This window comes from Oncorhynchus mykiss, chromosome 18 (assembly GCF_057628025.1).
Source record: "Oncorhynchus mykiss isolate SJ-2025 chromosome 18, ASM5762802v1, whole genome shotgun sequence".
NCBI lineage: Eukaryota > Metazoa > Chordata > Actinopteri > Salmoniformes > Salmonidae > Oncorhynchus > Oncorhynchus mykiss.
Genome location: NC_143039.1, coordinates 66,501,287 through 66,529,285, shown reverse-complemented (window position 1 = coordinate 66,529,285; position 27,999 = coordinate 66,501,287). Strand labels below are relative to the sequence as shown.

The window sequence follows — 27,999 nt, the reverse complement described above, 5'->3', positions numbered from 1 at the left end:
TTTAGGTGAAGCTTCCTGGCATTAGGGTATGTCGGAGGACTGAGCGCGCTGAACTCTAGGATATGACAGGACGACTATCTGGCGGCTAGTTGAGATTCGATCTAGCCATGGCTGCCACGGGTGGAGGGAAAATTAGAAGCAGAAGATATCATATCGCTTCTAAACCTTACGCCAAAAGCAAACAGGTAAATGAAATGACCATATTCGTATGGATGTTCCACATTGAAGGATAGCATGTAGTTTGTTAACAGTTGTCTTTTCGCTCGTGTGTTATTGTTTTCTTTGAGACATTTTTGTGCGGCCTAGTCTTAGCGCTCATGGCCTCCACGCTGTGTCAAGCTAGCTAACTAGCTAATTTAGCAAAGTGATAGACATTTAGCTGGTTCGGGGAACAAGCTAATATTACCAGCCAATATCTGTTAACAGGTGTGTTAATTTTTAAGGCAGTTACTGTAAGACTAACGGCAGCCATACTCTACACGCTGTCGTGTAGAAATATAGAACTTTACTAGGTTAGACGTAACACTGGCTTCTTGTCAAGTTTGCGTACCTGCTGCGTAGCTATGCACTAGCAAGTAGTTATCTAGGTTATGATGCTAACAGCTAGCTAAATGTACAAGCTAGGTATCATTTGTTAGCTTTTCATTGTCTCGCTGCCAACGTCATTGTCATGTAACGTTCGCTATGGCATATCATATCAGTTCTTTGTGGCTTACATTATCTAACTTTAATCATGAAAGTATTTAACTATATATTGTCAATGTTTTTAAATACAGTCGTCAGTGGGGTATATTTCCGTTTCTTAGCCGTTTACCTAGATACTAGTTGCTAGCTAACGTTAATGTGTAGTGGGCACTGTGATAGTTAACGAGCTCGGTAACGTTAGTGAATAATTCCAGTATTGTTTTAAGTCAACCCACATGGTTGACCGCTAGCTAAGCAAGTAGAGGCTAGTTAACGTTACGACGTGGTAACAATCTAACGTTACAAAGCAAAGGCAACACACATACAATCAGTAAACTAACGTTAACTGTCAACATCAGTCCGTGATGGTAGCTATTCAGTCTGTTACTATATTTTTTGAAATCAAGGCAATATTATGACCTGGTTTTGTTCATTTCGAAAGGGGCATAAATGTGAGGCGGTGTGGAAACGTAACCAGTCGTAGCCTGGTGAGAACACACCACAAGAAAGGCGGGATACATATGCACCGAGCAGTGTCACTCGATCCCTCTACGTTAGTCGTCCTGCTTGCTAGTTGTAGGCGATTTTGTTGTTGTGTCGCTACAGTTAGAAATTGGAATATCTGTGAGTAGTAGCTAACTTGTCCTGCGCTGTTCTTGATATTTATATAGCTACCTAGCTAATTTCTTATTTATCTAGCTAGATAACGGCAGTGAACTGCAAAAAGTAACGTTACTGGGATTTATTGGACTGTTCATCTGATTTTGTGATTTTTGCAGGTAAATTTAATACAGGTCCCACTTATTTGACTTGCAACTAGTCTGTTGGATGGGATTTTAGAATGACTGGTCATGGCTGTCCATGTCGTTTAGAACAGGGTCATTCTAAGTCCTATCATTATCCAGATTTTCAGGACCATTAAATACCTTGACATGAAATCCCACAGTAGATTTTCATTGTCTTCAATACATGTCAGTAAATATATTTATATATTTTCAGATGACAGGTAGGGACACTGCACCATTTAGGAGTTTCATATAAATTAATTGTATTAATAGTCCCTGGGCAAAGACAGGAACTGCTACATTGTAGTGATGCACTGATACATATCTGATATTTTCCTTGCCAAAAAAAACACCCGCACGCCCGACTAGCATCACCACCCTGGATGGTTCCGACCTAGAATATGTGGATATCTATAAGTACCTAGGTGTCTGGCTAGACTGTAAACTCTCCTTCCAGACTCATATCAAACATCTCCAATCTAAAATCAAATCTAGAATCGGCTTTCTATTCCGCAACAAAGCCTCCTTCAATCACGCCGCCAAACTTACCCTAGTAAAACTGACTATCCTACCGATCCTCGACTTCGGCGATGTCATCTACAAAATAGCTTCCAATACTCTACTCTGCAGTTTATCACAGTGCAATCCGTTTTGTTACTAAAGCACCGTATACCACCCGCCACTGTGACCTGTATGCTCTAGTCGGCTGGCCCTCGCTACATATTCGTCGCCAGACCCACTGGCTCCAGGTCATCTACAAGTCCATGCTAGGTAACGCTCCGCCTTAAAAAATCGTTCGCTGGTCACAATGGCAACACCCACCCGTAGCACGTGCTCCAGCAGGTGTATCTCACTGATCATCCCTAAAGCCAACACACTCATTTGGCTGCCTTTCCTTCCAGTTCTCTGCTGCCTGAGACTGGAACGAATTGCAAAAATCGCTGAAGTTGGAGGCTTTTATCTCCCTCACCAACTTTAAACATCTGCTATCTGAGCAGCTAACCGATTGCTGCAGCTGTACATAGTCCATCGGTAAATAGCCCACTCAATTTACCTACCTCATCCCCATACTGTTTTTATTTCTTTACTTTTCTGCTCTTTTGCACACCAATATCTCTACCTGCACATGACCATCTGATCATTTATCACTCCAGTGTTAATCTGCAAAATTGTAATTATTCGCCTACCTCCTCATGCCTTTTGCACACAATGTATATAGACTTTTTCTCTTTTTTCTACTGTGTTATTGACTTGTTTATTGTTTACTCCATGTGTAACTCTGTTTTTGTCTGTTCACACTGCTATGCTTTATCTGGGCCAGGTCGCAGTTGTAAATTAGAACTTGTTCTCAACTTGCCTACCTGGTTAAATAAAGGTTAAATAAAGGTGAAATAAATCAAATAAAATACTCAGTGACACCCAGAGAACATTAGCGTCGTAGCTCTTATTGAAGATCTCTGAAAAAACTGTGAATTGAGCCACATTTATTGTCAACCTATGTGTATTGAACACTATTCCCAAGGAAAAACAATACTGCGTGGATGTTTTGGAGTCTGATAACTGAGGAGGACATGGGGGAAAATATCTTGGGTATCGAGTAGACGGATACCCCATTTCATTGATCCCCAATCCTTAGGTAAAGCTGTACAGTGCAATATGAATGTCAATGCACTCAATAAGCTGACTGGTGAGGGGATTTCACACAGTCGCAGTCCCGCAATAAGAGCTACAACGCTAATATTTGCGTAAACTCTTCGCAGTTGTGTTCTGTGTAGATCGAGTAGACTGATACCCCATTTCATTGCATCACATTCCAACCTTGTTTAACATTATCTAGTCTAAATATGGCATGATTCCACCAATTGTAGTAACCGTCTGCATGACTGTCAATGATATACCTTTATTTTGAAGGCATACTGCAAATTCCTCTTGTGCCTAATCCTTATTGTGGCTAGCTTCTCAACCCGGTCCGGTTGAGCCTCACTAGCCAGATTAAGCTAGCTGGCTGCTTATAATGTTAGCTTTGGGCAACAGGGTTAAGTGGCTGGCTAGCTATTTCTTTTTTTTTTATGAAGTTAATTTTCAATAGGCGAACAACAAGTGGCTACCTAGCTAATACTTATTCACAAGGATTCCAAAATCATTGCTAAGAATTATGAAAATGACTAGTTTCTATTGGTCATTTGTTTTCAGGCTGGTTGTATTGGTGCTAGCTAGGTACCCCAGAAGTTGTGGTCGAACAAAAAATGCTTTATTACCAATGCGGTATTGTAAACACATTGTTTCATGGTCTGTGTTTGCAGACTTTTGTACAGCTTTGACAGTGCTGCTGATAGTAGGGGTGGTGCTGGGTTTGCACGTGCAAATTCATAACACACAACATTCCATAATAGAGCTGTGTTATTTGACGTATCTTTTTTGAATGAAACACTAATTAATTACATTATCTTGGCATTAATTAATTTTGCCTTTGAGTTGCCTTGCTGAAATGTTCTTACTCTTTCAAATGACTGCTCGACTTGTTTACTGCTCGATCCACACAGCAAACATTCTGGGTTAGGATAGGAATGCCACGTGTGCCACGTGTAGTGCAAAATGTTGCGTGGCGTCATTATGTCATGTACCGATGTTATATAGGTATGCATGTCAGCTTTGACATCAGGCTGATACCGATGTTGATATTTTTAGCAAATATCGTCCCATTCCAATATGTTCACCGATATATTGTGCATCCCTGGTAGATTGGTCATTGGAAAGTGAAAGCAGAGTCTGCCAGCAGTAATAATAAAGAGCATGTGTAGGCCATAGCAAACTAGTGGAATATTTGACTTGGAGTTCACTTTAGACCAGTGAACTCAAACTTCCGGTTGGGGTTTTGTTTGTGCTTGTTTGGACCTACATGTCAGCTGATTATCCCATTTGTTTCATTGGACCCCACAAGTATAAATTCTCTCCTATCAACTGGGAAATGATTGAGAGGGAAGCAGTAGACCTACTCACTTTTAAATGTAAATGTTTGAAATGGTGTCATCACAGCAGCTTTTTTCAGGTTACTGGAGGGAAAAACACGAGCGAAATCACAAATAATTTGGGTTGCGGGGGGGATTTCCAGTATACCCACTCTCACTTTGTCTGCCATATTGAACTGTGGTGGACCAACCATGTAGCTTCTCTTAACTTTGCAGATAGATTGGACTTCCCTTGACCGTGCATGACCTCCCTTGTAGATTACCCCCCCCCCCCCCCCCACACACACACACACCCACACACCTTTGGTACTGATATAGGAAGGCCTAGTAATCTTGTTTAAACATGTGTGGTCTCTAGTCAGGAAGTGAGTCATGGAGCTAACCACCCCTAGCTCCAGGGCATATTGTGGTGTTGTAGGCTCTTCCAGTCATATAGGAACTCATAAACCTTGCATTTATATGTTTGTCTGGCACTGCGAGCTAGTGTTATAACAGAGGGTTTGAAATCAGGCAGCTTTAGTAGTGGTCCTTAATTATGAGTTATGGTTGTGCTGGCACATGTAACAGGACAGATGTAAGTTCAACTGCTGTTCTGTATTACTGTGCAGTGGTTTGAAATGCACACACAACTTGGCCTTTTCTTGTATTTGAAAAGCCTACAGTCAGTCAGATGCTTTGTCCAGTTTGTTGTATAGGCTAGCAGCTCTGGTTCACTTGAACTTAATCTGTCAATTATACACCGCCAGACCGTATTCACCCTCATCTCACTGTTTCAACCGCACACAGAAGTGCTTCCTGGGAGAACAATAAGAGCAGCATTCTGGCACGGTCCTGTGGTCTCATGGCCACATTCACAGGAGAAATGCAGCGTCCTTAACTCCGTAGAATCACAAGAGCTGCGTTCAAAGGCCTGCGAGCTCGAACTGGCCCTCTGAGAGGCTGGGCCTGGTACATTAATTAGTTAGACTTATCTAGAGTGATTGTTTACACTGGTCAGATTTTGGTAAAACACTGGATTTAGTGTGGACAGGTTGAATAGCAGATGCGCTGCGCGACTGGTGCGTTTTACAGATAAGCAGAAGTGGAGTGGAGGATATGGTCGTTATCAGGAGTAGAAAGCTACCAAGCGAGTAGACTAGCCAATGTACATGTGAAGTGGTGCTAGCAACATCATTTTTACATCCCTTGTCCTCTGTTTTGCTCTATACTGCTGCAACAAAAATGTACCCAGACTTGAGGTTTCTGCAGAACCATTCTAAAAGGACATTTTAGTGTCGTTAATGGAGCTGGGTAGCACTTAGGGACTATCTTGTATTGTGATATTGGTTTAAAGACCGGAAGCATGTCCATCGTAGACTTAGATCTACTGTAGAAGATGGGTGTACTGTTATTGCATTATTAACTCCAGTACCAGGTCCGTGCTGCACCAGACTCCTGTCTGGCCCACTGTTCATTAGTCAAGTTTCCATTGACCATTGCAGATGAGAATTATTAGAATAATTCAAGTATTAGTAAATTCTTGCGTTTGGTAGCCATGATGTGCTTTGTAAGGCTGGTCATGGCTCACATAAACAGCATCATCCCAGATACCCTAGACCCACTTCAATTCGCATATGATGCACAGATGATGCAATCTCTATTACACTGCTCTTTCCCACCAGGACAAAATAACAGCTATGTGAGAATGCTGTTCATTGACTATAGCTCAGCGTTCAACACCATAGTTTCTTCCATAGTTTTATTAATCACTAAGCTACGGACCTTGGGACTAAACACCTCTCTCTGCAACTGGATCCTGGACTTCCTGACGGGCTGCCCCCAGGTAATAAGGGTAGGCACCAACACATCTGCCACGCTGATCCTCAACGCGGGAGCCCCTCAGAGGTGTGTGCTTAGTCCCCTCCTGTACTCCCTGTTCACCCACGACTGTGTGGTCACACCAAGACAGTTGTGAAGAGGGCACAACAACACCTTTCCCCCTCAGGAGACTGAAAGGATTTGGCATGGGTCCCCAGATCCTCAAAGTTCGACAGCTGGACTCATTTCATGGCCAGATAGCATTTCAAGTTCATTTATGGAATAAGAGTTTATATGCAGTTTGACGCCCGGTTTGAGGTGGATGTCTGCTTTACCTTTTTTAATTTTCTATGCCTGGTATGGCAACTGCTCAGCATCTGACCGTAAGGTGCTACAGGGGGCAGTGCGTACTGCGTAGTACATCACTAGTGCCAATCTTCCTGTATCCAGGACCTCTATACTAGGGGGTGTCTGAGGAAGGCCCAAAATATTGTCAGACTCCAGTCACCTAAGTCATATTGTTCTCTCCTTCCGCAAGTCAAGCAGTACTGGAGCGCCAAGTCTAGGTCCAAAAGGCTCCTTAACAGCTCCTAACCCCAAGCCATAAGACTGCTGAACAATTAATCCAATGGCCAACCTGACTGTTTACATTGTCCCCCCCCCCCCAGTGTTTTTTTTTTTTTTACCCTGCTGCTTACTGATTTATCTATGCATAGTCACTTTACTCCTACCTACATGTACAAATTACTTTGACTAACATGTACCCCCGCACATTGACTCAGTACCGGTACCCCCTGTATATAGCATTTTTTTTTTTTTCAATAAATATATTTTTGAACTATTTCTTGAACTGCATTGTTGGATAAGGGCTTGTGAGTACGCATTTCACTGTCAGACCTGTTGTATTTGGCTCATGTGACAAATACAATTAGATTTGATTCTATCCATGCTGGCTTTTGCAGGCTACCTAAGACATGAGACAGATAGGTGGGAGGGCATACAGGCTGTCGCCAATTTATTAATGTCGATTTGCCTAAATGGTTCATGGAAACACTTCAACCACTTCATTTTTATTAGACACTAGGTTTTAGCAACAAAAAAAAAAATATTTGTTGTGACATCATAATACAAAGCTTTTTCTATCGAAAGAAGACCATTTAAATGGAAACGCACCGTAGCAGATAATTGTTGCATTTATTTTCAATGCAAACTTAGTAAATGTTGACATAATCACTGGACAAGGTAATGGAAACATGGCTACTAAGAGCTTTTAAGTAGGGCTTTGCTTGAGAGGAATGACTTTGACGTGCACCCACTGCTCTGTCTCTCGATCAATACCAAGTAACACATACCCCTCAACACATAACAGTAGATGTTCATCATTATGGTTTTTATTTTCTCATTAAATATCAACCTATTGTCCTAAAAGTCTTCCTCCTTCCCATTTTTCTCTCCCTCCCCCACTATCTCTACCCTTCTTTCGTCTCTGTTCACCAGCAGCAGTCGGGCCTGATTAGTCGAGTGACAGACACAGTCAAGAGCATCGTTCCTTCCTGGATGCAGAAATACTTCACAAACGGGGAGGCTACAGAAGGGGGAGTGGCCATGTTGGGGGAGGAGCCGAACAGTCAGGCCCCTCCTAATGGCAGTGAGGAGGTAGACCCCCTTCCTGATGGACGGGACTCTGCGGAGCCCGCTACCAGTAATACAGGTGAGCTGATATGGCATATTATACAGTATATCAAATATATTCATGCTATATGGCAAAGATCTGGCCCATTGGTGTCGTAATATATTTTTCATATTTGATCCTTTGTTTTTGGATTGTGTAGCCTAATTCCAGTAGTTGTATTTATTATGGATCCCCATTAGCTGCTGCCCGCTCTTCCTGGGGACGGCAAAATATAAGGCAGTTATACAATTATAACAACATTACAATACTTTCATTACAGAATTCACAACACACTAACTTTGTGCCATCAGGCCCATACTTCACTACAGGTCAAACGTTTTAGGACGCCTCATTCAAGGGTTTTTATTTTTTATTATTTTCTGCATTGTAGAGTAATAGTGAAGACATCAAAACTATGAAATCACACATGGAATCATGTAGTAACCAAAAAAGTATTTTTATATTTGAGATTCTTCAAATATCCACCCTTTGCCTTAATGACAGCTTTGCACTCTTGGCATTCTCTCAACCAGCTTCACCTGGAATGCATTTCAGTTAACAGGTGTGCCTTATTAAAAGTTAATTTGTGGAATTTCATTCCTTCTTAATGTGTTTGAGCCAAGATGGCCCTATTTGATAAAATAACAAGTCCATATTATGGCAAGTACAGCTCAAATAAGCAAAGAGAAACAACAGTCCATTACTTTAAGACATGGTCAGTCAATATGGAGAATTTTGACATTTCTTCAAGTGCAGTTGCAAAAACCATCAAACTGGCTATCACAGGAATTGAAGACCCAGAGTTCCCTCTGCTACAGAGGATAAGCTCATTAGAGTAACCAGCCTCAGAAATTGCAGCCCAAATAAATGCTTCACAGAGTTCAAGTAACAGACACATCAACTGTTCAGAGGAGACTGCGTGAATCAGGCCTTCATGGCCTAATTGCTGCAAACCACTACTAAAGGACACCAGTAAGAAGAGACTTGCTTGGGCCAAGAAGCACAAGCAATGTACTTTAGACCAGTGGAAATTTGTCCTTTTGGTCTGGAGTAGGGGTCGACCGTTTAATCGGAATGGCCGATTTAATTAGGGCCGATTTCCAAGTTTTCACAATAATCTGAAATCTGTGTTTTTTAAGAACACATTATTATTTTCAATGAAGGCCTAGGAACGGTTGGTTAACTGCCTTGTTCAGGGGCAGAACAACAGATTTTTACTTTGTCAGCTCAGGGATTCAATCTTGCAACTTTATGGTTAACTTGTCCAAAGCTCTAACCACCTGCCTCACGAGGAGCCTGCCTGTTACGCAAATGCAGTAAGAAGCCAAGGTAAGTTGCTAGCTAGCATTAAACTTATCTTGTAAAAAAAATCAATCAATCTTAATCACTAGTTAACTACACATGGTTGATATTACTAGTTTATCTAGTGTGTCCTGCGTTGTATATAATCGATTCAACGCAGGGGGATGATTTAACAAAAGCACATTTGCGAAAAAAGCATTATCGTTGCACGACTGTACCTAACCATAAACACCAATGCCTTTCTTAAAATCAATACACAGAAGTATATATTTGTAAACGTGCATATTTAGCTAAAAGAAATCCAGGTTAGTCACTTCTCTTGCGTTCATTGCATGCAGAGTCTGGGTATATGCAACAGTTTGGGCAGCCTGGCTTGTTGCGAACTAATTTGCCAGAATTTTACGTGATTATGACATAACATTGAAGGTTGTACAATGTAACAGCAGTATTTAGACTTAAGGATGCCACCCGTTAGATAAAATACGGAAAGGTTCCCTATTTCACTGAAATAATAAATGTTTTGTTTTCGAAATTATCGTTTCCGGATTCGACCATATTAATGACCTACATTGACCTGTATTTCTGTGTGTTATTGTGTTATAACTAAGTCTATGATTTGATAGAGCTGTCTGACTGAGCGGTGGTAGGCAGCAGCAGGCTCGTAAACATTCATTCAAACAGCACTTTCGTGTGTTTTGCCAGCAGCTCTTCGTTGTGCGTCAAGCATTGCGCTGTTTATGACTTCAAGCCTATCAACTCCCGAGATTAGGCTGGTGTAACCGATGTGAAATGGCTAGCTAGTCAGCGGGGTGCGCACTAATAGCATTTCAAACGTTTCAAGCGGCAAGGGCCGCGGCTTTTGTGGAGCGATGGGTAACGGTGCTTCGAGGGTGGCTGTTGTCGATGTGTTCCTGGTTCGAGCCCAAGTAGAGGATGAGGAGAGGGACGGAAGCTATTCTGTTACACTGGCAATACTAAAGTGCCTATAAGAACATCCAATAGTCAAAGGTATATAAAATACAAATGGTATATAGAGAAATAGTCCTATAAATACTATATTAACTTCAACCTAAAACTTCTTACCTTGGCATATTGTCTCATGTTAAAAGGAACCACCAACTTTCATATGTTCTCATGTTCTGAGCAAGGAACTTAAACGTTAGCTTTTTTACATGGCACATATTGCACTTTTACTTTCTTCAACACTTTGTTTTTGCATTATTTAAACCAAATTGATGTTTCATTATTTATTTGAGGCTAAATTGATTTTATTGATGTATTATATTAAGTTAAAATAAGTGTTCATTCAGTATTATTGTAATTGTCATTATTACAAATACATTTAAAAAATCGTCCGATTAATCGGTATCAGCTTTTTTGGTCCTCCAATAATCGGTCGACCTCTAGTCTGGAGTCCAAATTTGAGATTTTGGTTCCAGCCGCCATGTCTTTGTGAGACAGTGTGGGTGAACGGATGATCTCCACGTGTATTTCCCACAGTGAAGCATGGGTGGTGTGGGGGTGCTTTGCTGGTGACACTGTCAATGATTTATTTAGAATTCAATGCACACTTAACCAGCATGGCTACCACAGCATTCTGCAGCGATACGCCATCCCATCTGGTTTACGCTTAGTGGGACTGCCATTGTTTTTCAACAGGACAATGGCTGTGTAAGCGCTATTTTACCAAGAAGGAGAGTGATGGAGTGCTGCATCAGATGACCTAGCCTCCACAATCCACCGACTTCAACCAAATTGAGATGGTTTGGGATGAGTCGGACCGCAGAGTGAAGGTTAAGCAGCCAACAAGTGCTCAGCATATGTGGGATTTGTCAAGTGTGCAAAGCTGTCAAGGCAAAAGGTGGCTATTTGAAGAATCTCAAATATAAAACACTTTTTTTTGCTTACTACATGATTCCATATGTGTGTTTTCATAGTTTTGATGTCTTCACTATTATTCTACAATGTAGAAAATAGTAAAAATAAATCATCCTTGAATGAGTAGGTGTTCTAAAACTTTTGACCTGTACTGTTTCTAACACACAATATCCATGTGTATGTGTGTCTATAGCACGTATGTTTGTGTTGCTTCACAGTCCCTGCTGTTACATAGATGTATTTTTATCTATTTAAAAATATATATATCTGATTCTACTGCTTGCATCAGTTACCTGACGTGGAGTTCCATGTAGTCATGGCTCTATGTAGTACTGTGTGCCTCCCATGGTTTGTACTGGACTTGGGGGCTGTGAAGAGACCTCGGATGGCATGTCTTGGGGGGGTATGCATGGGTGTCCGAGTTGTGCACCAGTACTTCAGACCGCTCGGGGCTTTCAACATGTCAATCAATACCTTTCACAAATACAAGTAGTGATAAAGTCAATCTCTCCTCTACTTTGAGCCAGGAGAGATTTACGTTCATGTTGTTGTTTGCTTTCTGTGTACATCCAAGGGCCAGCCATGCTGCCCTGTTCTGAGCCAATTGCAATTTTCATAAGTCCCTCTTCCTGGCACCTGACCACAGGACTGATCAGTAGTCCAGGTGCAACAAAACTATAGTCTGTAAGACCTGCCTTGTTGATAGTGCTGTTAAGGTAGAGCAGCGCTTTTATTATGGACAGACTTCTCCCCTTCTTAGCTACTGTTGTAAACTGTCATGGTCAAAATACATTTTTACAATCCAGGGTTACTCCAAGCAGTTTCGTCACCTCAACTTGCTCAACTTCCACATTATTTATTACAAGATTCTGAGGTTTATGGTTTAGTGAATGATTTGTCCCAAATACCATACTTTAAGTGTTTGAAATATTTAAGACCAACTTATTCCTTGCCACCCAATCTGAATAGAACTGCAGCTCTTTTAAGTGTTGCAGTCATTTCAGTTGCTGTAGTAGCTGACATGTATAGTGTTGAATCATCTGCATACATAGAGACACTGGCATGTCGTTAATAAAGACCGAAAAAAAATAAGGGGCCTAGACAGCTGCCCTGGGGACTTCCTGATTCTACCTGGATTGTGTTGGAGAGGCTTCCATTAAAGAACATCTGTGTTCTGTTAGACAGCTCTTTATCCACAATATAGGAGGTGTAAAGCCTTAACACCATTTTTGTGCAGCAGACTATGATCGTTAATGTCAAAAGCTGTACTGGAGTCCAACAAAACATCCCCCACAATCTTTTTATCATGAATCCCTCTCATCCAGTCATCAGTCATTTATGTAAGTACAGTGCTTGTTGAATGTCTGTCAATTTGTTTACTGTAAAATAGCATTGTATTTGGTCAAACCACAATTTTTTTCCAGAAAACTAAGGGTTGGTAACAGGCTGATTGGTTGGCTATTTGAGCCAGTTAGGGGGGCTCAACTATCCTTAGGTAGTGGAATGACTTTTGCTTCCCTTCAGGCCTGAAGGCGCACACTTTCTAGTAGGCTTAAATTGAAGGGGCCCCCTTCATTGCAATTTTGAAGCTCAAAATATGGATCAACCCATCTTAACCCTAGTAATTTCTCCTCCACCCCTCCAGAGCCTTCGACAAGCAGGGTATCCCTGAACTTCCAGGATGTTCTGTCGAGGCCCCCCCTCAATCGCTCCCACCTCCATTTCCCCTCCCTGGACTCCACCCCGGCCCTGGGGAGCCCAAGCTCCCTTTTCTCCCAGCCCTCCACCTCCTCCGCCCCCTTCGCTGGGGTCCCCTTCGCTGGGGCGTCGACAAGCTTCTCCCTAGTCAAGGAGCTCAAGGACAATAGCTCCCAGCACGAGGATGACAATATCTCCACCACCAGTGGCTTCTCATCACGCGCATCAGAAAAAGGTAGTGTGGATTGTGTGTGGTAAGAGTACGTTTTCACCATGAACAATCCTGTTGAGTTCTAGAGTCAGAACAATATATTTTAATGGTTGAAAGTGGCTTTGGGAAATAATTCCCAAATTTTGAAAATAACATTTTAGCATCCATAGCCAGTACTACTGAAATTCAGTCCTTTGTTACATATTTGCATGACACAAGTTTGAGTAATCACACAATGTCTCTTCTCTGTACCCAGAAGTACCAAACTTTAAGACCACGTCGCTACCCCAGCTCTGTTCTCCGGAGATGGACCGGCCCCAGCAGTCCCAGTCCAGTCTCAAGAAACCTGCATTCAACCTGTCTGTCTTTGGGACTTCTTCCACTGTGAGTGTCAGTCAGTCAAGTCAGTCCTCCACTGTGAGTGCCAGTCAAGAGTCAGCAAACTCTAACCTTACTTGCTTAGCTATCGATGTTAAGGTGATTTACTTTGACCAGCTGCAATAATGACCGATTCGTTACAGGAAAACCTGCATACATACATGTGGCTTGGAAACTGTTGCTTTTTCACCGTTATGATTGTTTGACATGCAGCCTCCATGTTTTTCTTCTCCACTAGTCCACGTTGAACAGTTCAGTGCTGAACTCCAGTCAGTTGGGGGATTCCCCCTTCTACCCAGGGAAGACTACCTACGGGGGAGCAGCTGCTGTTAGAACAGCCCGCTCACGCACAGCCACACCTTACCAGGTAATGCTCCCCACTCCACTACAACTCACAAGTGTTTTCCCTATTGATTTTCTCCTAGGCAAGAAATATCCCCCCTCCCCCCAAAAGCAATATTCTGGCCTGCCAGCACCAACATTTTAATTTCAAACGGATAGGAGATATGTTAGTCAGGGGAAATAGAGCTGTGATGCCCTGTGCTGAATAATAATAGATATTATGTTAGTCAGGGGAAATAGAGCTGTGATGATCTGAATAATAACAGATAGGAAATAGTATGTTAGTCAGGGGAAATGGAGCTGCAGGGGACATGTTAGAGTTGAGAAATCTGCTGTTTTATATTGAAAGTGAAGTGTTATTTTGTTGCCTCAATTGCGTGATCGGGGTGTGCAACTATAGATTTCCTTCACAGAAAACACATTAATGCAACACATTCGGCAGAAAATGGCTCCACAGAAGTGCATCACTATTTGGCTAGCAGCCACACAAGTAAAATAGCTTTTTTGCAAAAATGATGCATGGCCATCATATTTCTGTTTATCATAGAAATAATGTTTTTCTTGGACTTAATCTTGCATTTTACCACAGAACTAGGCTGGCTACACTGAGCACTGTCTGCTGACAGAATGCACATTTGTGAATTCTCATCCGAGTGGAGAGGTGCAACTGAAGCACACAATTAGTCTGATGCTTTGCAGAAATTACAGTAAGAAGTATTTTAGATCTGTGTTTTTAAAACACAGCAATATATTTCTTATGCGTGATCTTTTTGGTACAGGGTATTAACCTGCAGGCACGACTTGACCAAAGCTCTGCCTTTCCACCACTGCTGTTTCATTAACCTGGCATTCATTCAAACCATGTTTGCGTTAAACACTTTGTGGCAAATGGGTTTGTAGGAAGTGCTTCTCTATGTAAATAGAATGTGATTGATTGATGTGTATTTCCCCTCTAGGCTCCATTGCGGAGACAGATCAAGGCCAAGCCTGCTGGGGCTCCGCCCTGTGGGGTGACCAGCGCTACTGCCCGACGCATCTTACAGTCCCTGGAGCGCATGTCCAGCCCCCTCGCTGTGTGTACCAATAAAGTTGTTTACATTGAATTAAATATGGAACCCTCAGATTCGCATGAACAGGGGCCATTTTATTTTGGCACAATGGCTACAGAACCATCTGATAGAAATGTGTTGTATAGATCCTCTGTGTATGTAGTATTAGTGTCAGCTGTTAGGCATTTCTGTAATTTCTATGGAAGCCATTTGTAGTGGTGAATCCTCACAAGGAAATAATGTTTACGTGTCAAGCAGTGGAGGCTGCTGAGGTGAGAACGGCTCATAATAATGGCTGGAACGGCGCAAATAGAATGGCATCAAACAAATGGAAACCATATGTTTGATGTATTCCACTCATTCCTCTCCATCCACTACCATGAGTCTGTCCTCCCCAATTAAGGTGCCACCAACCTCCTGTGGTGTCCACTTGACTACTAAGCTATGGTAAATATTTCTGTCTCTGTAGGAAGTTATTTATGGTAACAAATGCATCATTTGTGTGTTTGTCGTAACAGGATGCCAAGAGAATCCCCTCTACGGTGTCCTCTCCCTTGTCAAAAGTAAGTGTTGTGAATAAATTTTTCTTTTTTTATTCTCAATTGTTGTCACACAGTTCACATTTCTTATGTCCTGCAGTTCCCTGATGGCAGCACTCTGGACCTTTCACATTTCCAGGCCCCCAAAAAACGGGTAAGTGTTTGAGACACCGACCCTTTATCATGGACATTTTGCATTACAGTAAATAACCAACTAGAGAAATGTGAAATGTGACAACGACGACAAATCCCTTCCGAATCGTCTGCAGTAATGGACATTCTGAAGTAATAATTATATAACCAACGTTCTGTAGTAATACTAATCCCGTGTGACTAGGGCTAAAGTAGTTTTATGGGTAGTAAAAATAAACTTTTTATTGTGATAATTCAGTAATTTTATTGTGACATAGATTTTGGTCTGTATCGCGCAGCTAGTGTTCATCTTCGAAACCCCAATACATTATCTCTTGACACTGACAGCTGACCTTAGGGCATTTCAAACCTGGGTTAGTGTTCTCCAGCTGTTAGTCCGCAATGTTACAAATCCCCAACAGCTAACATGCACAGCAGCAGCTGAAAGGTCTTGAGCCAAACACTATTGGTTGGTTTGAAAAGTGCTGTCACTAGCTTCTCCTACCCTTCCAGTATTGCCGTCTGCTAGCGTGGCGTGTCTGCAGTAGTTAACAGGTGTGTCAGCCTGGGTCAGATGATCACCTCTGCTCTGCCGTGTTTATGTCCTGTATGTGATCTGGCGTGTGTTAAAGTAAGCGGGCATTTGTTTGAGTGTTGAGTGTGCGCTGCTATCTAGCGGGGTCCATTTTTAGTCATGTTAAGGCTGGATGGTCGTCAGTAACTGTTAAATGGTCCCAGCTGTGGCAGCTGGTCACTAGAACATAAGAACGGCCCTTAGCCGTGGTCTATTCGCCATATACCACACCCCTCTCGGCCCTTATGCTTAAATATAAACATTTACATACCCTGTCAGTAGCGGTGGGGTTGTCTTCCAATACGCTCATTCACATGGACAGGCTCTACAAAGCCAGCCCTGTTTGCCATAGCTCGGGTCCTTATTCCATCATACCCGGAAGCTACAGAGACTGAGAGGAACAGAAAGAAACAGTGCTGATTCAAAAAACGAAGTATAATAAACGTCACTTAAAATAAATATCAAGGCCTGTCTTCGTATTCTTTATACCAAACTGTTACTGAAGGGAGTTAAGAATATGTGTAATGTATGACCTGAGATCGCTAGGTTCAGTCAATCAAATGTATTATAAAGCCCTTGTTACATCACCGAAGTGCTATACAGAAACCCTTCCTAAAACCCCAAACCGCAAGCAATGCGTATGTAGAAACGGGTTAACTTGTGTGTTGACCCACATTGCTAGAATAGGTGAAAACGGAGCATGGAGAGGGGTGTGTTGGCTTACCAAATGCTGCCCACTGCCAGTGATGGACTTTTAAAATGTTTGTATTCGTGTGTGCCTGGGACACATTGTTTTGAGTATTTATGACTTTTCTGTGTTCCCCTCCAGCTGGACTCTCCCCTCCCCCCAGTCCAGAAGTTGGTTATCCCGGCTGCAGCGTTGGTGTCTGGGAGCCGCTCAATGTCCTTCAGGCCCTCTCTGACCCCCGGGGGCCTGGCCCAGACCCCCGTAGGCACGGTGAGGACCCCCACTTCCAGATTAGTCACCTAATGGCTTCTAGGCATCCATACAACTACAGCCAACTAACTATCGATGTGTTGAGTTTTTCCCCCAACTCAGACTGTCCATGGCTGTTTCTACATGTTGAATTGGGACCAATTATGATGTCCAGCAACTAAGGCTGGGCGATTATATCAAGTTAATTCATTTGAATATGTTTGTCATGTTCCAAATGCCTGTATCGCATTCATTTTTAGTTTGGTTTTATAATTGTTTTATGTATTTTTGTTCTGGTCTCCTTTGTGCTGTGTGCACTACACCTTCCCACTCACACAGACACTAAGCCCCTGCCCTTCATCACAACGACCACGATAACTTCTTCCTCTGACACCGAGCAGTTTTAAACTCGCTATTTGAGGTTTGGTTCAAAAGAATAGGTCATATGGAGACAAACACTTAAACGTTATTTTACTGTAATGGACGAGATGTCTGTAAATGTCTCAACTCCTGAAAAATAGAACAGAGCAGACCCTACTAAAACGAGAGCATCAATGACCATGTGGGAAATGAATGCTCAGTTTGTCATGCGTGCTATTGCGGTACCACATACCTCTAGCAGCATCTTAGCCACAGGCTTATTCGCTAGCTGTCTAGTCTGATAAAACACAATGTGCAATGGGAATGAAAAGACACATTTTATGTAAGGAATTGGCCACTCGTTCTCATTCTTAGAAATCTTCTTATCCAGGCAGGCCGCTGGATTTCAACATCTAAACAAAGTGAACAGGCTGTTGTTCAAACAGTTGGTGACGGACAGAAGGGTGTGTTCATAATTCAACTGTCCTGTTTTGTTTTTTAGCAAGCAAGTTAGATCCAAGTTGGCTAGACTTTAAATACGTGGGCTTGATTGTTTGAGACCTGTGTTAATGTTCAAAAATGCCTGCTACCAGAAGTGTGTCGTCATTAGTGGTGGTGCGTTGTTCAAAAATGACATTTTCATAGACATACTTGAAAGCCAGATCAGTGATTATTGCAACAACAAAAAAAGCACATTAAACTATTTTGATCAAATAAATAATTAAGTTATACTTGTGGAAGGCTTATTTGGTCTAGGTATGATTTTACATTTGATTATTCCTGGCTGTTTTTAATTGCGGTTTATTGACCTTTGATTGTGAAACGAAGCTTATATGAAGAAAAACAGTATTTATACTTTATATTGTGCATCGCACATTAGTTTGAAAAAATCTAGAAATGATTTGTAGGCTGTATAGCCCAGCCCTACCAACTGAGACCGGCTGATTCTTTTAAAACGCATCCATAGACTGTTGGTTTGGCTGTAGTTGGATAGATGTGTAGAAGCCTTAACAAGCTGAAGTTGTTTTATTCCAGATAGTTGCTTTCCAAATTACAGCCAGTCCATAGAACCAGATGTATTTATGCTTCATGTTTAACCCTACCCTTTACTCCTTCCTTTCCAGCCCACAAGACAATCCCCTCTGATTCCTGAAGCAGTGGCAGATCCTTGTCAAAGCACAAGCAGCAGCAGCCTGCCCACCTACCCTCTGTCCAGCACTCCTGCAACCAGCAGCACAGGGTCAGGAGGAGGGAAGATGAAGAGGGAGAGGACCAGCACAAGACCCTCGTCCAAACGACCTGAAGACGAGGTGGGTACACATCTCTTATCTATATGACCCCTTCTATTCTGTCTGGCGAGAAGTTTGTGATCCAGGCAATAAATGATTGGTTGGTTCTGAAATGTTTCTGAGTGAGTGGTTGGGTTGAAACCATTGTCTAATTGTGCAAAGCAGCAAATGGCAATAATTGCCATGTGTAGTATAGATATTCTGGTTAATGTATAGTACTGCTAATGGTTTTCTACACTCTGACCCCTCTCTTCAGATTGCTGAGCTACCGGCCCTGCCGGCCAACACCTCAATCGGTCTGCCCAGCTTCAGCTTCCCCAACCCCAAGCCTGTTGTCACTACCACACCCGTCCTGGTGGAGCCCGTCACTAACGAGGTCCGTCCAGCTCCATTTGACTGTGTCCCATAGGGCACCTTATTCCCTTAAAAGTGCACAACTTTTGGCCCAATAGGGCCCTGCTTTAAAGTAGTGCACTATTTAGGGTGCCATTTGGTACACGGCCATTGACTTTTGATATCTTAAGTTGGCTTTATTTCAATGTATCCAAATGTGTTGTGTCCATCCTAATGACAATGAAGTCTGTCTTTCTTTCAGGTGCCACTGACTACAGCACCCTCCACCCCTCCCTCCACACCTTTCACTTTCTCCTCCCCTATTGTGATGACAACTGCTGCTAGCCCACCATCCTTTTCCCCGTCTGTAAGTCCCGCAGCTTGAGTATACCTGCTATGATGACAGTTTGACCCCCGTAGAATATTGTTTCTGTTCTGACATTCAACAATGGTGAGATGCTGACCATCTTCTGTCTCTTAGTCTGGATTTACCTTCAGTGCACCTGTAGTGAAAACGGGTCTGTCACTATCCAACGGGAAGATGGTCACCCCAGTAGTGGCAGCAGGTAAGAGTGGGATGAGAACAAGATCCAAGCCTTGATGTAAAGGGAAACCAATTTCATACCTAATGGTTGTCTTCTGTTTCCATTGGTATCTCTGTAGTGAAGCATGCTGCCAGTGAGAGCATGGAGGAGTTTGAAGGGCCATTTAAACCAGCCAAGATGTTGAAACAGGGCAGTGTGCTGGAGCTCCTCAAAGGACCTGGTGAGAAGGACGGCAACATGAATACAGAACCTTGACGTTTCTAGTAACGCTTTACCTGATCTCTCTCTTATACGACTTACAAGTCATCTGCCATCATTTGTCATTACTTATGTAATTTGTCGTGACAGTGTTGTGGCTCTTTTTAATGGTGGGTTTAAATGAGTGTATTTTCAAATAGTGTCTTTATATTCCTTTCTGGTTTTATTTAGGGTGGTTTTTAACCCCATCTCTTTCCCATAGGGTTTGCCGTTCCTGTTACTCAGACCTCTCCTGTCCCCAAAGCCCCCCAGGAGACCCCAGTCATGTCCACTGCCCCCTCCCTTGGGGACTTGTTCAAAGCGCCAACAGGCTCCTGGGACTGTGACGTCTGCATGGTTAGGAACAAACCCACTGCCACAAAGTGTGTGGCCTGTATGACCCCACATCCAAACTCTACTTTAGCGAAGACTGACAGTGAACACTTCACAACGTTGTCCGGGCTGGAGGGTTCCACCACTACTACCGCTGCTGGTTTTGGAGCCCTGTTCACAAAGTCTGCGGGAAGCTGGGACTGTGACACTTGTCTGGTTCAGAACAAGCCTCAAGCAGTCAAATGTGTAGCTTGTGAGACAGCCAAGCCTGGGACTGGAGTTAAAGCCACACTGACTCTGCATGCCTTCTCGGAGGCTAAGACTCTGCCCGCTGCTGCCCCCTTCTTGGGCTTCGGGGACAAGTTTAAGAAGCCGGAGGGAGCGTGGGAGTGTGACATGTGCATGGTGCAGAACAAGGCGCAGGACATCAAGTGTGTTTCCTGTATGAGCACTAAGCCAGGTAATGAGAAGAGGGAACAACCTGGTTGTTTTTTTAGTTTTTGGCTTAGTAATGTTTTTTTCTCATGAAGTTGCCTTTGAGAGTGTTTGTCTCAGTACTGCTATCTTGGCCCACTGTTAATTTTGCATCAGAAGATCTTCAAGAAAGTATTTTAAAGAAATCTGGTGCAAATTGATGTTTACATTTTTGCTTATCGCTCATATCTTCATCTACCTAACAGGAGTGACGGCAGCGACTCCGTCTCTAACTCCCGCCCCTGTCAGCATCACTCCTCTACTAGGCTTTGGGGCCCAGTTCAAGAAGCCAGATGGAGCGTGGGAGTGTGACGTGTGCTGTGTTCAGAACAAGGGAGTAGACCAGGCGTGTGTGGCCTGTCAGACCCCCAAGCCTGGGGCTTTAGTAGAGCCTAAAGGTACGTACAGCTGTCAACTGCCATCTTTGTGTGTTATAGAGGCTTCGTTAGAGGGCGTTGTCATTGTAGCAAGAGCTTTGATATTAGTGAGGAGAGATGTGAATCCTGAACTAGAAATTTATACAGAATACTGAAGTAGTTAATTAATGTGATCCTCCGTCTCTTTCAGCATTCGGTTCCTCGTCATTTGGTATCCAGTCCTTGTCTGACACCTGCTCAGGGGGATTCAAGTTTGGCATGGGGGTGTCATCGGACTCGGCCTCTGGTTCTGGGGGCTTCAAATTCGGCGGCACCCTCTCTGACTCCTCTTCAGGGGGCTTCAAATTCGGTGCAGCTGCCTCATCAGACACCACCTCAACAGACACCAGCAGCTCTGCAGGCTTCAAATTCGGCAGCTCCACAGAGGGCTTCAAATTTGGAGCATCTACTGCTTCCACCCCTGCAGCGGACGAGGGGAGGAAGGCTGAAGCCCTGAGTATGGGTGCCGGGTTCAAATTTGGCATCAGCGGTGGGATCACGTTCGGCACTACATCAGCTGCTAGCACGGAGAGCAAACCCTCGGACGGAAGGTTCTCCTTTGGACTATCAAAACCGACAACCACCACCTCTACTTTAAGCCTTCCTGTCTCTACAGAGAACGACAGTGGAGCTTCTACCGAAACCACCACAACAGCATCAGCTCCTATTTTTGGGAAGCTGGCTGAGCCTCCTACCCTGGCCACACCACTAGGGGGCAGCATATTTGAGGAATTGCTAGAGAAAGACAAGGACCCTTTCACCTTTGGGAAGCCTGAGAAGGAGGCCTCTATGGGGTCTGGGTTCCTGTTCAGTGCTGCTAGTAAAGGGGCGGAGGCATCGGCTCCCTCTGGAGGCTTTTCCTTCTTTATGGTAGATCCATCTGCAGACCAGCCCAAAGCACCTACCTTCACATTTGGGAAGCTGGCAGACAGCGAGACCCCAGCAGCAAAAGCCCCTAAGCCCTCATTCAGCTTTGGGCAAAGCGCTACAGGTGGGAGGGATACCCTGCAATAGTTAGTTCATGTTATTATTAACTCATTTTGTATTTGTCAATTCTTTAAATGGATGTTCTACTATAAAATTGATACTTTTTTTGTGTGAATGTACACACTGTCTGCACCTAAACCAATCATTCTTTAATTCAGTTGTTTTTCTTGCAGATGCTGCAGCCTCAAAGCCAGTGTTGGGGTTTATGTCAACCACCACCACCTCTACTTCCACCACCCCTGCCCCCAGGCTGTTTGGGCCCACCAGCAGCACTACCCCAGCCCCTATCCCAGACCCCAGTACCTTCCTGTTTGGGCAGAGTGCCTCCAGTGAGGCCACCCCAGCCAAGTCCTTCTTGTTTGGGCAGAGCCAGGACAGCCTGCCTGCCCCTGCAGCTTCCCTGAACCCTGGCCCGGCTCAACCATTCCTGTTTGGGTCTGGACCTAACACTGCTGCTCCCTCCTTCGCTTTTGGAGCGGCACCGCTCTCCACTGCCTTAACTACAGGTTGGTTCTTTTTAGGACTTATTTTCAAGGAACATTGTTTGTTTTCATCCCGAATGATGCCAGTGCACTATTTTACTGTGAATTGATAGTGTTGGGCTTTTTCTGTTCACTTCTCTTGATTGAATATGTGTAGCTGTTGACTGCATTGACCAATAGTTTACTCAAGATGTTTTTCCACTTAAGTGCTCTTTTTCTGTTGGTTGAAATGTAATCAACTTGTCTCTCCAGCTCCATCAGCAGCCCCTGCTCAGTTTGTATTCAGCCCTGCCTCCTCCTCTGGCTTTGGGTCGGGACAAGCTCCTACCTTTGGTCAGGGTACCTCCCAGCCCAATGCCCCTGCGTTTGGTTCTCCCGCCCCGTCCCCCTTCTCTGCCACGGCCTCCCAGCCCCCAGCCTTCGGGGGGAAGGCCAACTCTGTCCCTGTGTTCGACCACCAAGCCAACTCCACGCCCGCTTTTGGCTCATCCACCCCCGCCGCACCAGGTGGGTTGCTACGTTCACTTTCTGGGGTTGTTTAGTGTATGTACAGTGCCTTCAGAAAGCATTCACACCCTTTGACTTTTTCCACATTTTGTTCCAGCCTGAATTTAAAATGGATTAAATTGATTTTGTCACTGGCCTACACACAATACTCCATAATGTCAAAGTGGAATGTTATTTAAAATGTTTACAAATTAATTAAAAATGAAAAGCTGAAATGTCAAGTGTTCAAGCACTTTATGGCAAGCATAGAATAAAAATGTGCTTAACATGTCACATAATAAACATGATTTTTGAATCACTACCTCATCTCTACCCCACACATACAAACCCCACACATTATATATGGAAGTTCCCTCAGTCAAGCAGTGAATTTGAAACATATTCAACTACAAAGACCAGGGAAGTTTTCCAATGCTTCGCAAAGAAGAACAGTTACACAGTTCAATGGCTGTGATCGGAGAGAACTGAGGATGGATCATCATTGTAGTTACTCCACAATACTAACCTAAATGACAGAGTGAAAAGAAGGAAGCCTATACAGAATAAGAAATATTCCAAAACGTGTCCTCTTTGCAATAAGGCAGTAAAGTAAAACTGCTAAAAATGTGGCAAAGAAATAGACTTTGTCCTCTATTATTCGTAGCTGTCTATTTGCCGCCACAAACCGATGCTGGCACTAAGACCGCACTCAACCAGCTATATAAGGCCATAAGCAAACAAGAAAATGGTCATCGAGGCGGCGCTCCTAGTGGCCGGGGACGTTAATGCAGGCAAAACTGAAATCCGTTTTACCTCGTTTCTACCAGCATGTCACGTGAAACCACACACAGACTCATACAAAGCTATCCTTCGCCCTCCATTTGGCAAATCTGACCAGAATTCCTTCCTCCTGATTCCTGCTTACAAGCAAAAATGAAAGCAGGAGGTGACATGCTCAGTACAAAAGTGGTCAGATGATGCGGATGCTACTCTACAGGACTGTTTTGATAGCACAGACTGGAATATGTTCCAGGTTTCATCCAATGGCATTGAGGAGTATACCACCTCAGTCAGGCTTCATCAATAAGTGCATCAATGACGTCGTCCCCACAGTGACCATATGCACATATCCCAACCAGAAGCCATGGATTGCAGGCAAAATCTGCATCTAGCTAAAGGCTAGAGCTGCCGCTTTCAAGGAGCGGGACACTAATCCGGACGCTTCTAAGAAATCCCTCTACGCCCTCCGACTAACCATCAAACAGGCAAAGCGTCAATACAGGATTACGATTGAATCCTACTATACCGGCTCTGACGCTTGTCGGATGTGGCAGGGCTTGAAAACTTTTACGGACTACAAAGGGAAACCCGGCCTCGAGCTGCCCAGGCGAGCTAAATTCCTTTTTAATGCTCACTTTGAGGCAAGCAACATTGAAGCATGCATGAGAGCACCAGCTGTTCCAGATGACTGTGATCACACTCTCGGTAGCCGATGTGAGCAAGACCTTTAAACAGGTCAACATTCACAAGGCTGCGGGGACAGACTGATTACCAGGACGTGTACTCAAAGCATGCACGGACCAAATAGCAAGTGTCTTCGCTGACATTTTCACCTTTCCCTGACCGAGTCTAATACCTACATGTTTCAAGCAGACCACCATAGTCCCTGTGCCCAAGGAAGCAAAGGTAACCTGTGTAAATGATTACTGCCCGTAGCACTCGCGTCGGTAGCCATGAAGTGATAAACACCTCCCCCTGCTACTGGATCCTGGACTTCCTGATGGGCTGCCCCCAGGTAGTAAGGGTAGGCAACAACTCCTCTGCCTCACTGATCCTCAACACTCTGGCCCTCAACACTCTGGCCCCTCAAGGGTGTGTGCTTAGTCCCCTCCTTTACTCCCTGTTCACCCACGACTGTGTGGCCAAACACTACTCCAACACTAACTTTGCTGACAACACAAGTCTTAAGCCTGATTACTGACAATGATGAAACAGCCTATAGGGAGGTGGTCAGAGACCAGGCAGTGTGGTGCCAGGACAACAACCTCTCCCTCAATGTGAGCAAGACAAAGGAGCTGATTGTGGATTACAGGAAAAGGCCGGTTGAACAAGCCCACATTCACATCAACGGGGCTGTAGACTCGGTACCAATACCTCCCTGTATATAGCCTCGTTTTTATTTATTTTTTTACTTTAGGTTATTTGGTAAATATTTTCTTAACTCTTTAACTGCACTGTTGGTTAAGGTCTTGTAAGTAAGCATTTTGTGGTAAGATGTATTAGACCTGTTGTATTCGGCGCATGTGACAAATAAGGCTTTGTATTTCAAATCAAATTTTGTGTTTGCCCTAAACACATCACTGACACTCATCATATTTTCAAGTGTGGTGGCGGCTACATGTTATGGGTTTGCTTGTCATTGGCAAGGGCTAAGGAGTGTTTTATGATGAAAAGAAACGGAATAGAGCTCAGCAAAGGCTAAATCCTAGAGGAAAACCTAGTCATCTTTCCAACAGACACTGGGAGACATTCATATTTCAGCAGGACAATAACTGAAAACACAAGGCCAAATATACACAAGTTGCTTACCTAGACAACAGTGAATGTTCTTGAGTGGCCTAGTTACAGTTTAGACTTAAATGAGCTTGAAAATCTATGGCAAGACATGAAAATTTCTGTCTAGCAATGATCAGCAACCATTGTTGCACAATCCAGGGTTGAGAAGTGCTTAGACTTACACAGCTGGAAAAGCTGCCAAATGTGCTTCTAAAATATTGACTCAGGAGTGTGAATACTTATGTAAATAAGATTTCTGTATTTAATTTTCATTTTATTTGCAAAAATGTTAACATGTTTTCTCTGTCATTGAGGTATTGAGTGTCGATGACTGAAAAAATATTTTGAATTCAGGCTATAACACAATGTGGAATAATTCAAGGGGTATGAATATATTCTGAAGGCAATAAAAAAAACAAATGCCCTTTTTAAGATTGATATGATAAAAAAAAAAAACATTTTACTAAGTCTGAGTAACGAGATTCATTTTGAATCATCCTATCACGCAACATTAAAGATTCAACTTCAAAGATTCACCCGATGTCCATGGTTTTACCAGGTGGAGGTTTCCAGTTTGGAGGAGTCGGTGCGTTCGGCACGTCCAGTAACAGCACGGGGGTGTTTGCTTTCGGAGGGGTACCAGGAGGGTCCCCCGCCTCTTCTGCCACGCCCTCCATGGCACCCCAACCCAGTGCACCTGGAGGTGGCTTTAACTTTATTGGGTGAGTCCAACAGCTCCAACTCCTGAAAAAAGGATTGGCCCAAATTCACCCGTCCCTATGTAAATACAGTGGTATTTATATGCTCTCAGAATTTTTGCTTTTCCTGGTTTAGTGGTTCAGGTGTTAGTCTCAAGTCATTGCATTTAACACAAATGTAATGTATAATTGTGATGGTGTTGATGATAATTAAATAAAAATAGTTGCCTTTTTGTACCGAACATCTGCAAGTTATTGGATGTGCGCACGCTTAGTTTGAATTATGTGTTGATGACGTCTTATCCCCTCCTACAGGTCAACAAAGAGCACCACCTTCACTGCAGCCCCTGCAGGACAGAACTCAATCGCTAGACGCAAGATCAAAACAGCAGTCCGGCGTAAGAAGTAAAACATCCATCGGACTAGACTTGACCCTTTAAGCATAGACAGGACTACTTCCTCTGGACAAACACTGAACTACTTAGCATGTAAAAGAGCTCTGGTGAAGCCCCCATTTGGAGATGTATGGGTGATACACTGATGGGGGGGGGGGGGTAGACCCCAGAGCAACTAGAGAGCGGGACCCTTGTACAGAGCAGGTGTCAGGCTTAAAAAATAAACTGCAAATGAACCTACAGTATGATGGCGACAACAACACAATCAAGCGAGAAACTTCTGCTTAACAACACCTCCAAATGTTGGCTAGAACATTGTCGTGACTTTTTGTAATTAAAATACAAATGCAAAAACTGAAATTGAAAGTTGACAGTGTAAAAATCGTACTGTTAAGTTGATTAGTATGGGTGATCAGGTTATGAACTGCGAAAGTTAATGCAGAGATTAAGAACTGTGGTGCGAATTCCAAATGGCACCCTACTCCCTATGTAGTGAACTTTAGTTTAACTTGTGAATTTGAAGCAGTGCACATCATTGGGTCGGGAATAGGGTACTATTTGAGGCGTAGACAGTGTCAATGGCGTGTAAGCTGTATGTACAGTTTTCTGTGTACTGAATGACGCGTGCTTGTTTTCTGTATACAGATTTGAGGTGTGTGTGTGTAAACTGGACGAAAGTGTCGTGTGGTAGTGGCTGGTTGAGGCTGTCGGACAGTTGTAGGTGAGAAGCTTATGAATGTGTTTAAATGGAGGCAGAGGAGAGTGGGGAAGAGAGGACCGTTACCCCAGCACTGTGGAGATTGGGGCTGGAGACCGACTCCTGAAATATCATCCTTAGGACTTTGTAAATCTGTAGTTCCACATTCGTTCACTGTTCTTACTACTTTTTTAATCCCTTTGTCGCTCCATCTCCTTTATTCTCATGTTTTCTCTTGTGCCCTCTTTCTCTTCCCTTTTCTTATTCACGTTCTCTCCCTTCACCACCTCCTGCCGCTCTCTTAATTGGCCTTTGAACATTATAACCTGTAAATAGTAACTTGCTTCTTTTTTTTATCTGTGAAGTTGAATTTGTGTGTTAAACCAACTCTACATTCAGCATTTTGTCATTAGAATTTATTATGTAAATCCCTATATTCAAAGTTGCCTGAAATCCATTAAAAAAATAAATGCATATTGGGATCCTTTGAAGACTAAAGGTATATTGGCATTTCTGATCCACTTTTGTTTGGACCAAAACCAGTATTGTACAAAGTATTAGTATATATTTTTATATTGCTTGTTTAAATGGACTAGGGTGACTTTGGATAATAAGGTAGTCGATTTAATTTTAAAGCCATGATTGTTACTGGATTAGTAATAAAAATAAGATCCATGGGTAATTGCCGTCAATAAAACTATAATATGTAATTAACATGTTGTGATTTCTTTCCCACAAAATAATAAGACTGCAGGTAGCCTAGT

General features: G+C 43.2%; 1 protein-coding gene across 4 annotated transcripts; it reads left to right on the top strand.

Moving 5' to 3' along the window:
- Positions 1-3: 3 nt before the first annotated feature.
- Positions 4-27,945, top strand: LOC110496613 (nuclear pore complex protein Nup153). 4 transcript variants are annotated; one of them, XM_036953390.2, is made up of 21 exons: positions 4-185; positions 7,736-7,946; positions 12,733-13,020; positions 13,253-13,380; positions 13,613-13,741; positions 14,673-14,789; positions 15,284-15,328; positions 15,405-15,458; positions 16,840-16,968; positions 18,432-18,617; positions 18,853-18,972; positions 19,192-19,296; positions 19,411-19,495; positions 19,593-19,694; positions 19,935-20,504; positions 20,725-20,916; positions 21,086-21,925; positions 22,095-22,427; positions 22,656-22,910; positions 26,005-26,167; positions 26,459-27,945. In XM_036953390.2, the coding sequence occupies exons 1-21, from the start codon at positions 108-110 to the stop codon at positions 26,550-26,552; spliced, it is 4,224 nt and encodes a 1,407-aa protein (XP_036809285.2). In that variant the 5' UTR covers positions 4-107; the 3' UTR covers positions 26,553-27,945. The 4 variants fall into 4 exon arrangements, with proteins under 4 accessions (XP_036809285.2, XP_036809284.2, XP_021428284.3 ...); XM_036953389.2 differs by having other exon boundaries at positions 7,733-7,946; XM_021572609.3 differs by having other exon boundaries at positions 7,733-7,946; positions 13,253-13,413.
- The last annotated feature ends 54 nt before the right edge of the window (positions 27,946-27,999 follow it).

Coding starts and splice junctions, on each gene's coding strand:
- LOC110496613 (XM_021572609.3), top strand. CDS start 108: ATGGCTGCCACGGGTGGAGGGAAAATTAGAAGCAGAAGATATCATATC. Junction 16,969..18,431: donor CCCAGACCCCCGTAGGCACG/GTGAGGACCCCC, acceptor CTTCCTTTCCAG/CCCACAAGACAATCCCCTCT. Junction 20,917..21,085: donor GGCTTTAGTAGAGCCTAAAG/GTACGTACAGCT, acceptor CGTCTCTTTCAG/CATTCGGTTCCTCGTCATTT.